Here is a 14843-nt window from a genome sequence, read left to right as displayed (position 1 = left end):
TGCCTTAAAAACTTCGAATACGAAATTTGAAACGATTCGGGTGAATAATGACGCGAAAATCATGACAATACCGAATATCGGGATGTACCGATATATGGAGGCTATACGAAAACGTGGACCGACATGACCCATTTACAAAAATAACCCGCCTACTGGAAAAATACACATGTGTGCAAAATGTTAACCTTCTATCTCAATTTGTTCTAAAGATAGCGTGATTACAAGAGACCGACATACGGACATCGCTAAATCGTCTTAGGATTTTACGCGGATCCAGAATATACATATACTTTGGTAGGGTCGATCATTAATATTTCGAGAAGTTACAAACGGAATGACAAAGCTAATATACCCTCCAAAGAATGATGGAGGGTATAATAACACTACAAGGTACCCTTTAGGTACAAATTCCGAAAAATATTTCATTACTTCATTAGTTTTCATTAGGTTTTGATTGTATTTGTAATGAAAAAAGTGTTTGGTTGCTATTTTTTCTTATCCCGTCTGACTTTTTTCCTCTCTTACACCTAAGCCCTTTCCAACCTGTTAAATTCCTCTACACCTTCACCAGGTTTAACATTTCTTCCATCCACATTTACAGCTCTATTAACAATTGTTTTGCATATGTTTTACAACACATAATAATATTATTAATGACAAAGAAATTTGTGGAGACAACGTTTTTTATTTTGGAAAGCAATGCCTCTAAGCGTGTAGCTCGCTCTACACTTCACTACTTGCGAACGTGTTGCTAATATTAATAAAGTTCACATGGGCCAAAACTAATGGATGAGTCAAAGCAATAACACGCTTGTTTAAGCTATACTTTTGCTCTCGCCTAAAAAAAAAAAAAAATGCATGAAATGTTAACAGGGCAAGTAGATCAAAGAGCAACAAAAACAACGAAGTAGGTGGATGATTTTTGTTGGGCACCAAACCTAAAAAAACATTTTAATTAAAAATCTTGACAAAGATATACCGACAAAGCATTATGAGGGTTGCGAGTTGTGAAAAATCAGAAGTTTTTTAATGAGATTATAAAAAAGGAGCTTCGTATACGGGAAAATAAATGTATAGGAACAACATGAATGAATATATGAAATATAATAATATTTAACAAAAATTAAAAAATCTGCCTATACAAATGTACCGATTTTCAGAAATTTATTAGACAGAAAATTACAAGTTTTTATATACGTATGAATTTATTATATATAAGGTACCTATTATTATACTGAAATAAATTATAATAATAGGTACCTTATATATGATAAATTCATACGTATATAAAAACTTGTAATTTTCTGTCTAATAAATTTCTGAAAATCGGTACATTTGTATAGGCAGATTCTTAAATTTTTGTTAAATATTATTATATTTCATATATTTGATATATTTAAGTGATCTTAATACCAAAATACACAACTCTAGCTCTTTCCCTACACTATATTCTAGATTTAGTACTTTTCGTACACTACATAGCACGCATTTCCAAAAACTGCTCCTTTTCTGACCCATAGTTATCCTCATTGCAAAAATCATAAGTTCAGCTCTATTCCTACACATATGCCAATTATAGTATCATTTAGTACTATTTGTACATGCTCTAAATAGGGTTTCCAAATTCACCTTCTTATCCAAAGGGTCACAGAGATCCCTATACCAATATTTACTCTTTTACCTCTTTTCCATTTTGTACCATATAGTACTTTACGAACATTTTATTTAGACATTTCCAAATTCTAGTCCTCATCTAAACGCATAATACCAAAATTTACAACTCCAGTTCTATTTCTGTATTACATGCTATATTCAGTACCATTTAGTACTTTTGGTACACTTGCGATACACATTTGCAGAAATACATTTTCCTATATTAAACCTTAACACATGCTGCTTTATCAATTTCGGCAAAAATAAATTGAAGCAAATTTAGTACATAGTTCCAAAACCGTATACAGCCACTTCTTTAACTTGATCTTATACAAAATGGTACCAAATTTAGTTAATATAAGTACTTTTGGCGCACTTATAGTTTGAATTTCCAAAAAACCTTAGGTTCGTCTATCCTACACAACATTAGGGACCCTCATTCCAAATTCCAGATTTCCGGCTCTATGTCTTCCCAAAATACCAAATTTAGTACCATTTAGTACTTTCTGTGTTTTTTAGCATGTACATATTTCCAAAGCTACATTTATATCTAAACCCCAATGTACAAAAAGAGACCCTTACACAAAGATTTCTCATATACCAAATTTAGTACCATTTTGTACTTTTTTAGTCCATATTTCCAAAAAATTCGAAACACCTTCCTTTACACCATTAAAGACCCTCCTTCTAAATTTCAGATTTCCGGCTCTATGTCTTCTCCAAATACCAACTTTAGTTCCATTTAGTACTTTCTATGTTTTTAGTACATATTTCCAAAGCTACATACATATCTATACTCCACTTTACATATCTATACCCCCTTTATACCAAAATTCCAATTTCCAACTATATCCCTTCCTCATATCCCAAATTTAGTACCATTTAGTATTTTTCGTACTTTTTATACCCCCAGCCATATGGCTAGTGCCTCATCGAAATAACGGCTTTAGATCATATGTCTGTTTGGGTCAAATCCGTTTTAGGACATTTGGAGTCGATCTAGCAATTTGAAGTCGATATAGCAATATCCGTCCGTCCGTCTGTCTATCTTAGTGGTTGGTGCGCACGATAACTTCCGAAGGGAATATCCGAATTGGTCCAAACTTGGCACATCATAATATTATTGTTAAACTTAGATCAAGTTCGGAGATGACCAATATCGATCCACTCCTAATGGTACCTCCCCCACAAAAGGTCGAAATTTTCAAAGAAAATATTTTGAAATTTTCAAAGAAAGAAAAAGGATGATTCGATATTGCTCCAGCTTTCCGAATCCTAATATTTGCAACAGTGCTAGGTCAGACGGGAACATGGACAATATCGGTACACTTCATCAAGTACTTCCCTCAAAAAGGGTCCACATTTTGAATAATTATAACTTTTATAAAATGTGGTGTAAGAGTCCGATTGTCTTTTAAAATTCACACATCACAATATTTGTTTTAACCCAATATCTGGTGTAAAGATGGAATATGTCGATCGACTCCTTCTGGTACCTCCCCCCCAAAGGATAAAAATTATAAACACGATTATAAAATCCAAAATAAGCATCCCGTTTTCTTCATATTTCACGCATCCCATTATTTCCACGAACACAGCATATCTTGTGTGGAGATTGGATATATCGGTTCACTCCTTCCGGTACCTGCCCCCACAAAGGGTCAGAATTTGGAATAGCCATAAAGCTCGTAAAACGAGAAATAAGCATCGGATTCTCTTCAAATTTCACACATCTCAATACTACTAACAAAATATCTGATGTGAAGATAGGATATCTCGGTTCACTCCTTCTGGAACCTCACCCACAAAAGGTCGAAATTTTCAAAAAAAAGAAAAATATTCTACTGTACAAAAAGAGAAAGGATAACCCGATTTTGCTCCAACTTTGCACATCCAAATATGTGCATCAGTGCTAGGTCAGGTGCTAAAAGGAGCTAGTACCTTCCCACATGACATGTCTGCACCGTTTCAAATTATCCTGCAACGAATTTTGGTCGAAATCTGACCTTCAACAAAATAGTTATTTCTCTATCTTCACCTAAGGTATAATAAAACGGAATATGTCCATTTGAGGGAATAAGAATTATGGTTTTGGGTTTCAACCACCCCTAGTTTTGTCACTACTTCGAGGTTGAACATCACACCCTTTGTTTCACACAATTAAAATTTAATCTAAAATTCCAAGAAAAAAAATTAAAAACTTACCTCCTGTAAAAATTGCTTGCGAAATCCCTCTCTTGTATGTTTCCCCTCGCCCAACAAGGCGCTGCATTCGGAAATTAGCAGCCAACGAATTTTATCACGTTTCGCTTCCAGTTCCATGGCACTGCAGTTATTCTTATCTAAATTAAGATTGTAACCCTCCATGTATTTGATGGCATGTTCGGCTTGTTCTTCGCTAATTTCTTGCATATCGGAGGAACACTCTTGCAGAGGGGCGTTGTTACAGGGGGTGGACTTGTTTGCGGCTGCCGCACCACTATTTATCATAGACGATCTGGGTGGTTTATAGGGAGTCTCCAGTGAAGTTGTTGACTCGGCGGATGATGTGGAAGATTTTGTGGAGCGTGCTGCCTCCGTTGAGGGTGTGGACAGGCCAGATGGTGAAATGGAGCCGGAACGTGAAGTTAGATGTAATACAGCGGGTACGGGTGAGGGTGGGGTATAAGACAATATTGTTGTGGCTGTGGTGGCGTTTAATGGTGGCGACATCGTTTGGGTAGGTGTTGTGATAATTTGGGGATTCGTTGTTGTTGTTGTTGTTGCATTTCCTGAGCTCTGATGATGGCCACCATCAACTAAATCTATATTTAAACTACTTTTAAACTTATGGCTATCGTTGGCCTGATTTTTACTATGAGATTCTTGAGGTACTACCACCTTGGCCACGTTAGGAGCATGCATTTTCTCCAAATACTGTGCAGCTTGTGTCAACATAAACTCCACTGGATTTTGTGATGGTGGCTCTTTTTCCACCATCAACTGCACCTGATGCTCCAATGTTGTTGTTGTTGTTGACGGCCGTATTGTTGAGGTATTCCTTTGCTGTTGATCCGAGGTAGTTGTACTATTGAGATTTAGACTATTAATCATTTTATCACTTGATTTTGACAACGCATTGTTGTTGTGGTTGTTGGTGTTATGCTGTTGATTGGCCGCAGAACCGGCCTTATCACCCGCCCCATTGTCATAGGGCAAATCATCGGAGAATGAAACTTTTTTCGGTGATCGCGTTGGTGTTGCCGGCACCTCAAGGGAATTTGTCGATGACACCGAACCACGATGCTGTTCGGCATTTGTGGTGTTAATTGTTAATTTATAATTATTTTCCATGTTCTGTTGTTGTTGTTGTACAGGTGTCGTGTTGCAAACGTTTGATGGTTGGCTGGTTTGTTTGTTTCTTTTACAAATTTGTTCTGTCGTTCAAGTCATAAACACTTGTTAATCGTTCATAATTTTAGTTGACGTCTTCGTTTTTTTTGTTGCTGCTATTGTTGTTGTGCATTAATCATAGAAACACAGAATTATTTGAGAATTTTTATGCCGCTGAAACACAAAATAAAGAAAAAAATAAACATTTTAACACAAATCATAACTTTTTTGACGTTTGGACCTTTAGACAGCCGTTGATGTGAGAGGGTACACTTTTTGCAGTTAATTAATTATGTTTTTGTTTTTTTTTTATTTTTATTATTTTTTTGTTAATTTAGTGTTGGGTTTCTATTTATGTTGTTTATTTGTTTGGTGATCACAGAGTTTGAAGTGATTGTAAACAGACGCTTTTTCAAATCCGTTTTGTAGTTTCGGTATAATGCAGGTAATTTTTTCGACATAGCCTTCATAAAATATTTTTAAGATTTTTTTAGACAACCGAAATTTTGGATCTCTGGAAATGTTAATAACACAATCAAATCCTATACAAAATGTAGGTCTTTTTTTATTAATTATTTGTTTACATATTTTTATTGTCGGTCCATGTTTTGGTATAGCGCCCAAGTAAAGGTACACCCCGATTTCAAGATTTTCTAAATTTTAGCCATATTTTTATACCCTCAGCCATATGGCTAGAGAGGGTACAGGGTGAGAAAAAACTGCAACAAAGTCAAACGCCATTATTTTGACATTTTTTTAAATTTTATGGGATGAAACCAAAAAATTTGGAAATAGAATCAAAGTTCAGAAAAAGTTTAGATTTGATCGAATTGGGCACCTTTGGCACGAATTATGGCCCTCGAGCGGCCAATGAAACCGTCACACGCTGCCCGAATGTTGCTCTGCGGTATTTTGGCCCATACCCGGCGAAGCGCTTGCTTGAGGAGATCAACACTTTGGTATCCGGAGATTTTGGTGGCCATTCTGCGGTGGAAATGAAGCGAAGAACCTATTTTTGTAACCAATCTTGGGTGGCGCGTGCTGAATCCGATGGTGCTGAGTCTTGATGGAATGTCCGAGGTCTGCGGCCAAAAAGTTTGCATGCCCAAGGCTTTAATACACGGAGAAAACCAAATTCGGCAGTTCACCACTTTCGACCAAGCGATGCAACTGTTTAGCTCTTTTGAGTCTATTTTCTTTCTGTTGCGGTGTAAGTTCTTGCACTGTTTTGGAATTTCAATGACTTTACCCCGAGCTCATTTTTCAATATTTGCAGAATGGAGTTTTGCGATATGTTCAGCTCACGAGCCATTTTTCGATCACTACGATGCGGGTATCGATCAAGTCGCTTCTTTACTTTTCGTACCATTTCTGTTGATGTGGCTGTTTTCTTTCGCCCACTTCCTTGTCGTTGGGCTACGCTACCAGTATCACGGTAACGAGCCAGGGTACGAGAAATAGACTCAAAAGATCTAAAGAGTTGCTTTGCTTGGCCGAAAGTGGTGAACTGCCGAATTGGGTTTTCTCCGATGAGAAAACATTGGTCCTCCAGCAGTTTGCAAACAAACAAAATTATCCGGGTTTACTTGCCATAGAGGTCAGCTGAAAATGTGCACGTTCGGTTGGCCACCAGAACTCAAGCGCCGGTCATGGTGAGATGGTGTGGGTCGCCATAACAGCCGATGGTCGCTCTCCGCTCGTATTAATCGACCGTGGCATCAGAATAAATGTCGCATATTATCGCGAAAATTTTCTGGAGGGTGTATTAAAGCCTTGGGCACGCAAACAGTTTGGCCGCAGACCTTGGACATTCCAACAGGACTCTTCACCATCGCACTCAGCACGCACCACCCAAGAATGGTTACAAAATGAGGTTCCTCGCTTCATTTCCAGCGCACAATGGCTACCAAAATCTCCGGATACCAATCCGTTGGACCATTGTGTCTGGAGTATTTTGGAAAGCAAGGTTGGCACTAAAAAATACCAAAGTTTCTATCACCTCAAGCAAACGCTTCGCCGGGAATGGGCCAAAATACCAAAGAGCAACATTCGGACAGCGTGTGGGGGTTTCATAGGCCGTGCGAAGGCCATAATTCGTGCCAAAGTTGACCAATTCGAACAAATCTAATATTATTCTAAAATTTGATGCTATTTCCGACATTTTCGCTTTCATTTAATAAAATTTAAAAGAAAAATGTAAAAATTATGGCAGTTTTTTTATCTCACCCTGTATATCCTTAATCGTACGCAGAGGGCCTCAAATATTTTGCTCTTTGTTTCAAAAAAATTAAGATAGAACCTTTAAACTTAATACAGGAGTACAAGTAAAATCAATTGTTCAAGATATGGGTCATGTCGGCCCAAGTTTTGGTATGGCGCCCAATTACATTTAAGACATATTTTTGTTCCCTTAGCCAAATGGCTACGGAGGGTATACATCATTTGATACGGCGAAAACATGCATAGTCGAAATAATGGTTTTAGATCTTAGGTCTGTTTGGAACAAATCCGTTTCAGGACATTTGGAGTCGATCTAGTGATGTCCGTCCGTCTGTCTGGCTGGCGCGCACATTAACTCTCGAAGGGAATATCCGATTTGGTCTAAACTTGGTACGTGGTAATATTTTTGTCAAACTTAGATCGAGTTCGGAGATGGGCAATATCGGTCCACTCCTTTTGGTATCTCCCCCATAAAAGGTCGAAATTTTCAAAAAAATATATTTTGTGCACAGAAAGAGAAATGATAATCCGATTTTGCTCCAACTTTCCAAATCCTAATATTTGCATCATTGCTAGGTCAAGTGCGAAAATGGACAATTTCGGTCCACTCTATCAAGTACCTTCCTCACAAAGGGTCAACATTTTGAACAATTACACCCTTATAAAGTTTTATGTAAGAGTCTGATTGTCTTCAAATTTCACACATCCCAATATTTTTATTCACCCAAGGCCTGGTGTGTAGATGACATATATCGGTCCTCTCCTTCTGGTACCTCCCCCACAAAAGGTCGCAAAGGTTTTCAAAAATATATATTTTGTACACAGGAAGAGAAACGATAATCTGATTTTGCTTTAACTTTACAAATTCTAATATTTGCGTCACTACTAGGTCAGGTGCGAAAATAGACAATATCGGTCCACTCCATGAAGTGCCTCAATCACAAATGGTCAACATTTTGAATAATTGCAAATCTTATAAGATGTGATGTAGAGTCCGAATTTCTTCAAATTTCACACATCCCAATATTTTTACTCCAAAATTTGAATAATCATAACAGAACTTAATATATATTTAAATTGCCGAACGTTGGCTGAGGACATACACATGTCGACAAAACCGTCTGACAATTTTTAACTCGTTTTATTTGTTGTACGTTTTATATTTTTCATTAGCATGTGTAAGAATATTGAATATTATTGAAATTTATTTGTTTGGTCTTATTTTATAAATATTTAGAGGAATTTTAAGTATATTATTTACAATTCTAATTTCTTAATACATTGTATTTTTTATTGTCGTGGATTACTCATTGATCCAAATAATTTCTATTTTAATTTTTGTCTAATTTTATGACCGAATTTTTGGAATATTTTAATATTCATGGATATTGATTAAAAACATGTTTTTAGTTCTTGTTAATTTGTTTAGTAATTCCGAATTATTTTATATTTTTTTAATAATGTAATAATAAATTTATTTTTGTATTTTTCTTTTTCATTTATCATTAATAAAATTAACTTTAAATTTTTTTTGTCAAAAAAATGCCTTTTTATGTTTCGAAGTTTTTTTGGGAGTCCTTATTTATTTTGTTTACTGCATAATTTTTAATTTGTTTTCATTTTTTAAATTCGATATTGTTCGAATATTTTTACTGACCAAAATAAAAAAAGTAACGTTTTAAATTTTGGTTTAATTTTAATATTTGGGAATATTGATTTTAATAATTTAATTAATTTTTATTTATGAACGTATTTTTAAGAATTTTTTAAATAATTTTTTTGTTTCTAAATTTTATATTTTGAAATATATATATATCATTTAAATTTTGTTTTATTTTTTTCAAGACTCTAATTTTTATTTATAAATTATATTTTATTTTTGTTGTTCAATAGAATTTTCGAATATTTTAAGAATGTTTTTATATTTTGCAGTTTTTAATGATTTTGATATTTAATGTTTTATATTATTGTTTTTAATAAAATGATATTTTAGAGGGCTAAAAAATATATATAAATTGATCCGTTAAAATGTGTGCACAACATAAAATTAAAAAAACAAAAACAAGTTAAAAAGTATCAATCGATTGTAACAACAGACGTATGCCCTCAGCCAGTATTCGGTTATTGAAGTATGTTTACACTTCTGTTATGATTATTCAAATTGTTATCCCTCTATGTAGAACGTTACAAAGGAATGGACCAATTTCGTAAATACGATATACATATTGCCATGGGCCAGTTTTGGACTATTTCTCAGGTTGTAAAGAATCGCTGACTTGTTTCGCAAGTTATGACAGATAAAAGTATTGAAAATTGTGACCCTTTGTGGGTGAGGTACCAGGAGGGGTTCTTCACAACAGATCTTATATTAGAAAAAATGTTGGTATGTGTGAAATTTGAGGAGAGTTGGAGGCTTATTTCGCTTTCTTTAAGCGTTTTTTTTTTTCAAAATCTTGAACCCTTTGTGGGGGAGGTACCAGAAGAAATGGTCTGATCTATACCATATTTATAACAGATCTTGTGTTGATGGAAATATTGAGAAGTACCAAGTCTGAAATGGAATCGGATGTTAATTTCACGTTTCAAGAGCTTAATGGATATTCAAAATTTCGACCTTTTTGTGGGGGTGTCAGAAGTTTATTTTTTTATTTTTTTATTTTCATTTGACGCATAGTTTCTATATACTTAAGATATGTTAATCGTTTTTTTTCATTTTTTCATCTGCCTTTTTAATTCAAATTATCATAAATTTTCAGGGTCATATATGATTTTTTTTATAATATAAATTTTTATGGCGTTGTTATTATTTTTATTATTATTTTTTAATTTTTCTGTATTTATGTAATGTTTATGTGTTTGAATTTTTTTAAGTTTTCACATATTTCAAAAATATTTTTACAAGGTGTTTACATTTATATTGTTTGATTTTAACTGAACAAAATTTATTTTTTTTAGTTTTTATTTTTATTTTATTTTAATATTCCGGAATGCAGATTTTAATAATGTTTTAATTTATCCTTTTTTTAATTTTAAATATTTCTTATTAATTGTTTATTAATACTTCTTTATTTATATCATTTATAGAATATATAGAAGTTTGTTTTTTATTTATCACAACTACAATTAACTTTTTCATTTTTGTTCCAAGAATATCCAATATTTTTAATTTTTTTATGTTTCGAAGTTTTTTTTTAGAAATTTTAAATATTTTTTAAACATTTTATTTATTGAAACTTTTTTAATTTAATTTCTTTTTTGACTGATGGCGAAAAATTAAGAAGAAATCATCAATAAAAATGTCCGAACAATATTATAAAATAAAAAAAGTTTATATTCAGGAAAGAAATTTACGTTTTTCAATTTTTTTTTTTTCAAAAAAGTTTTTTTTTTATATCTCGAAGTTTTTTTACGACTCTATCTATTTTTTTATTTAAGACATTTTTTATTACCACCTTTTTTATTTTAATATTGTGCGGATATTTTCACTGATAAAATTTGTTTGTTTTTTAATCTTGATCAGAGATAATATCGAAAATTTGGACTATATTTAATATTTGGGAACATTGATTTTATTAATTTATTTTTCTTATTTATGCACATTTTAAAGCATTTTTTAAACATTTTTATTTATAAATTTTATTTTTTGAAACACTTTACTTTATTAATAGTTTTTTTTTTTATTTTCATGAAACAATTTTTAATTTCTAAAATGTGTTTTATTTTTTTTTTGTTGTTCAATAAAATTTTCAAATATTTTATTAATGCTTTTATATTTTGCATTTCATGGGAATTTTTTGTGTTTTTATTTCATTTTTTATCTTTATTGTTTGCAAAATATATACAATTTTTTAAAATTTTTTATTTTCATTTGTCGATTAGTTCTAGTTTTTTTTTCTAATTTTTTATTTTGATTGCTCTTATGGAATTTTTCATTCATTTTAAATTGTCACAAATATTCAGGGTCAGATATGATTTTTATTATTATGTTAATTTTTATAATTATTTCGGTAAATATTTTTTCATTATTTTGTATTTAAAATTTTTATGTGCTTAATTTTTTTAATGTTCTGACATATTTTAAAATTACTTTTTGTGTCTAATTTCTTCATATTTTAATAATTTTTTTTTTTTTTTTTTTTTTCAATTTGCTAATTTTTTATGTTTTTAATAATTTTAAAATTATTATTTTTATTTAATTTAATAATAATAATAATTTTAATAATTTAAAAATTTAATAATTTTTTTAACTATTGTGTATTTAAAATTTTTATGTGTTTGATTTTGTTTAAGTTGAAATGTGTGAACTTCAAGCTTATTTTTTGTGTCATTTTTTTCTAAATATTTTAATAACTTTTTTTATTTTTTTCAATTTGCTAATTTTTTATATTTTTAATAATTTTAAAATTATTATTTTTATTTAATTTAATGATAATAATAATTTTAATAATTTAAAAATTTAATAATTTTTTTAACTATTGTGTATTTAAAATTTTTATGTGTTTGATTTTGTTTAAGTTGAAATGTGTGAACTTCAAGCTTATTTTTTGTGTCATTTTTTTTCTAAATATTTTAATAACTTTTTTATTTTATTTTTAATTTTCTGATTTTTTATTTGGGTTCTCTTTCACCCTTTTTCTTTGTTTCATTTATTATTTTTTATTAATTTCCAACAATTAATCACAAAAAAATCAACCAATCAATCTCATATCCAATTTTTGGCAGTTTCCAATTTCTCTTGAATTTTTGAATAATTATTTCCCCTTCCATTATTACTCTCTCCCAGCCACACACTTTTATTTTCATTTCTTGTTAAAACTACTTTTTTTTAACAAAATTTCACTTTTAAAAAATATAATTTTCACCCAAAATATTATTTAATGAAGTTTAACCGTCGTTAAAAAAAATAATAATTTTCAAATTAAATTGTTTACGCGCTTGAAATATTCAACAATTTCGTAAGAGAGAAGCAGACGTGCGAATTCAGCAGTGAAACAGCAACTGAAAGGGAAATTGTTCAGAATTATTGCACAACACGGTTAACAAGGCACAAAACGCAAACACACATGCACATACACACATAAAACAATGATTAAGGTAACAACAGATCGGTTGGTAGGTTGTGAGTTTCTCTTATACTCAACGACGATCAGACGAGTCGCAATGGAGTCTTGTTTACAATCCACAACAACAATGTTTTACGTGGAGGGGGAAACATTTACAATCCACTTGGAGTTTTTGTGTTTGGGAGTATAATTCGTAAAGTGCAGGAGAGATTACTCCTCTCTCTCTCTTCCTCTCACAATTCAGCCGTAGAGTTGTGCATGCATTGTTGCACGCATCCAACTACTACCGCAAAGCGCGAATGGCATTGTTGCATTTGCTGTGCTGTGTCCCATTGCTAGAGGATTTTTCCGATTAGTTGGAGTTTTCAAACGGTGATCATCGTTAGACTTGGCGGGGCCAATAGAAACGTTCGAAAGCATAGCATACCGAACCGAATGCCTAATGGCAATGTAAGGCAACACAGCCGGCCGTCGCGTCTGGGAGACACTGTTTCCAAAAGGTGTTTCACTCACCAACTGCCTAGTTTTGCTTCACAAATCACTGCTCAATCTTAAAACGTTTGTTATGAGCATGCGCGCGATTCACTTCGGTTACACTAATTGATCTTGATTTCGTTTTTACGGATGGATGTATATATGTATGTCTTTGTGTCTAGGGCAAGTCTGAACTATTTACGAGAATTATGCCATTGACAATCGATCGTTCGAGTAAGCGGATGATCCGCTTTGACGTTAAACGTTTCGGTGTAATCCGTTCGAGTTTTGAAATTCAACTGAACACGTTTTGTGCGCTGAAAACAATATTCCACTTTGGAGCTCGAGAGGGGGCTATGTGTCTGACTACATGTGCTCAGCAACTTGTGTTGCTGCGAAGCAACAACAACGACTAAACAAAAACAAAAGGTAACCCATCCAACAGCAGTTAGCCCTCCTGCTCGATATTCGTTTAATTAAAAAAAGTTTCAGTGGCATTGTTGCTGATATTTTTCTCCATTGTAAAAGCAGAACATACACAAAAAAAGAAGAAAAAAAAAAGAAAAATAAAAATTTTCAAAAAAAAAAAAAAAAAAAAAATAGTTGTTTGTTTCGATTTCTTGGAATGCTGGTGTGATGCTGTTGTGCTCGTTAATTATGTCGGCCGGATTTTTTTTTCCTTCTGAAATTTCAAAAAAAAATATTGAAATGTTTACTTCAGAGCAGAGCTCTCTCTGAGAAAAAAATGAAATGCACTTGATCTAAAATCAAAAATCTGTTTTTGTTTTGGTATTGGTGTGAAAATGTTTATGTTAATCAAATGTTGTTTTGGTGTGTGTGTGTGAAAGTGCGTGTGTGTAAATTTGAAAGGGGATTTTTAAATGCAAGATCTGAAATTAAAAAAAACGACGACTGAGAAGTGAACTCTTTTCCATTGTTTTCAAATAAGTAATTGCGTGTAATTGTGAATGATTAATACAAGTGGTCCCCCCTCCTTTCCCCAAGAATATAAATTAGCTGTAAATTATAAACAACGTTGACAAGGTCAATATATTGAATCAAAATTATAATTTGGTAAGGGGTTGAGTTGGGTACAAAAAGAGAAAATATTTCCAAAATTTTAAACAATTCTTAATCAGGCACCCAGGATAATTTTTTTGACATGTCCTCAAGTTTTTTCAGAGAAACAATTTTTTTTTCAATAGAAAAAAATCGTTAGACGCCAAGACTCTTATTTTTTTGGATTAGACATAGAGGCATCGGGAAAAATGTAAAAAAAATGATGGAAAACACCAGAGAACTGTGGCTCTGCGAATTTTTTCTATAGAAAAAAAACAGACCTGTGGCTCTGCGAATTTTTTCTATAGAAAAAAAAACAGACCTGTGGCTCTGCGAATTTTTTCTATAGAAAAAAAAACAGACCTGTGGCTCTGCGAATTTTTTCTATAGAAAAAAAACAGACCTGTGGCTCTGCGAATTTTTTCTATAGAAAAAAAAACAGACCTGTGGCTCTGCGAATTTTTTCTATAGAAAAAAAAAACAGACCTGTGGCTCTGCGAATTTTTTCTATAGAAAAAAAAACAGACCTGTGGCTCTGCGAATTTTTTCTATAGAAAAAAACCAGACCTTTGGCTCGGCTATTTTTTTTTTTCTATAGAGAAAAAATTCATGGAGTTGAGGTCACTGCGAATTTTTTTCTATAGAAAAAAATCAAAGACCTGGTGTGACTGCGATTTTTTCTATGGAGAAAAAGATCAGAGATCTGAGGTCATTGGGAATTTTTTTGCTGTAGAGAAAAATATCTGTGAACTTTCTTCTATACAGAAAAAAGAGAAAAGAATTAGGGGGCTGTTTATCAGCGAATTTTTCTTGGTTCTGCAATTTTTTTTCTGTGGAAAAAAAATCAGAGAGCTTTGGCTCTGCAATTTTTTTTCTATGGGAAAATAATCAGAGAGCAGTGGCTCTGCGAATTTTTTTTCTCTACAGAGAGAAATCCTCCGGCTCTTCTATGGGAAGACCTCCGACCCTTCTATGGGAAGACCTCCGACTCTTCTATGAGAA

At 32.5% G+C, this 14843-nt stretch overlaps 1 protein-coding gene across 3 annotated transcripts in view; it reads right to left on the bottom strand.

Moving 5' to 3' along the window:
- Positions 1–12472, bottom strand: part of LOC101895123 (uncharacterized) — a 50613-nt gene extending 38141 nt beyond the window's left edge. Inside the window, exons 1-2 of one of the 3 annotated variants that reach the window (XM_059130850.1) lie at positions 12108–12472; positions 3859–5199 (exon numbers count right to left, since the gene is read on the bottom strand). In XM_059130850.1, the coding sequence (XP_058986833.1) occupies positions 3859–4986 (1128 nt within the window). In that variant the 5' untranslated portion in view covers positions 4987–5199; positions 12108–12472. The remainder of the gene's footprint in view (positions 1–3858; positions 5200–12107) is intronic. The other 2 variants (XM_059130848.1, XM_059130849.1) reach the window with 2 other exon arrangements.
- Positions 12473–14843: the final 2371 nt, after the last annotated feature.

The sequence above is a fragment of the Musca domestica genome, unplaced genomic scaffold (assembly GCF_030504385.1).
Source record: "Musca domestica strain aabys unplaced genomic scaffold, Musca_domestica.polishedcontigs.V.1.1 8, whole genome shotgun sequence".
NCBI classification, from domain to species: Eukaryota; Metazoa; Arthropoda; class Insecta; order Diptera; family Muscidae; genus Musca; species Musca domestica.
This window is presented reverse-complemented; position numbering and strand designations above follow the sequence as displayed.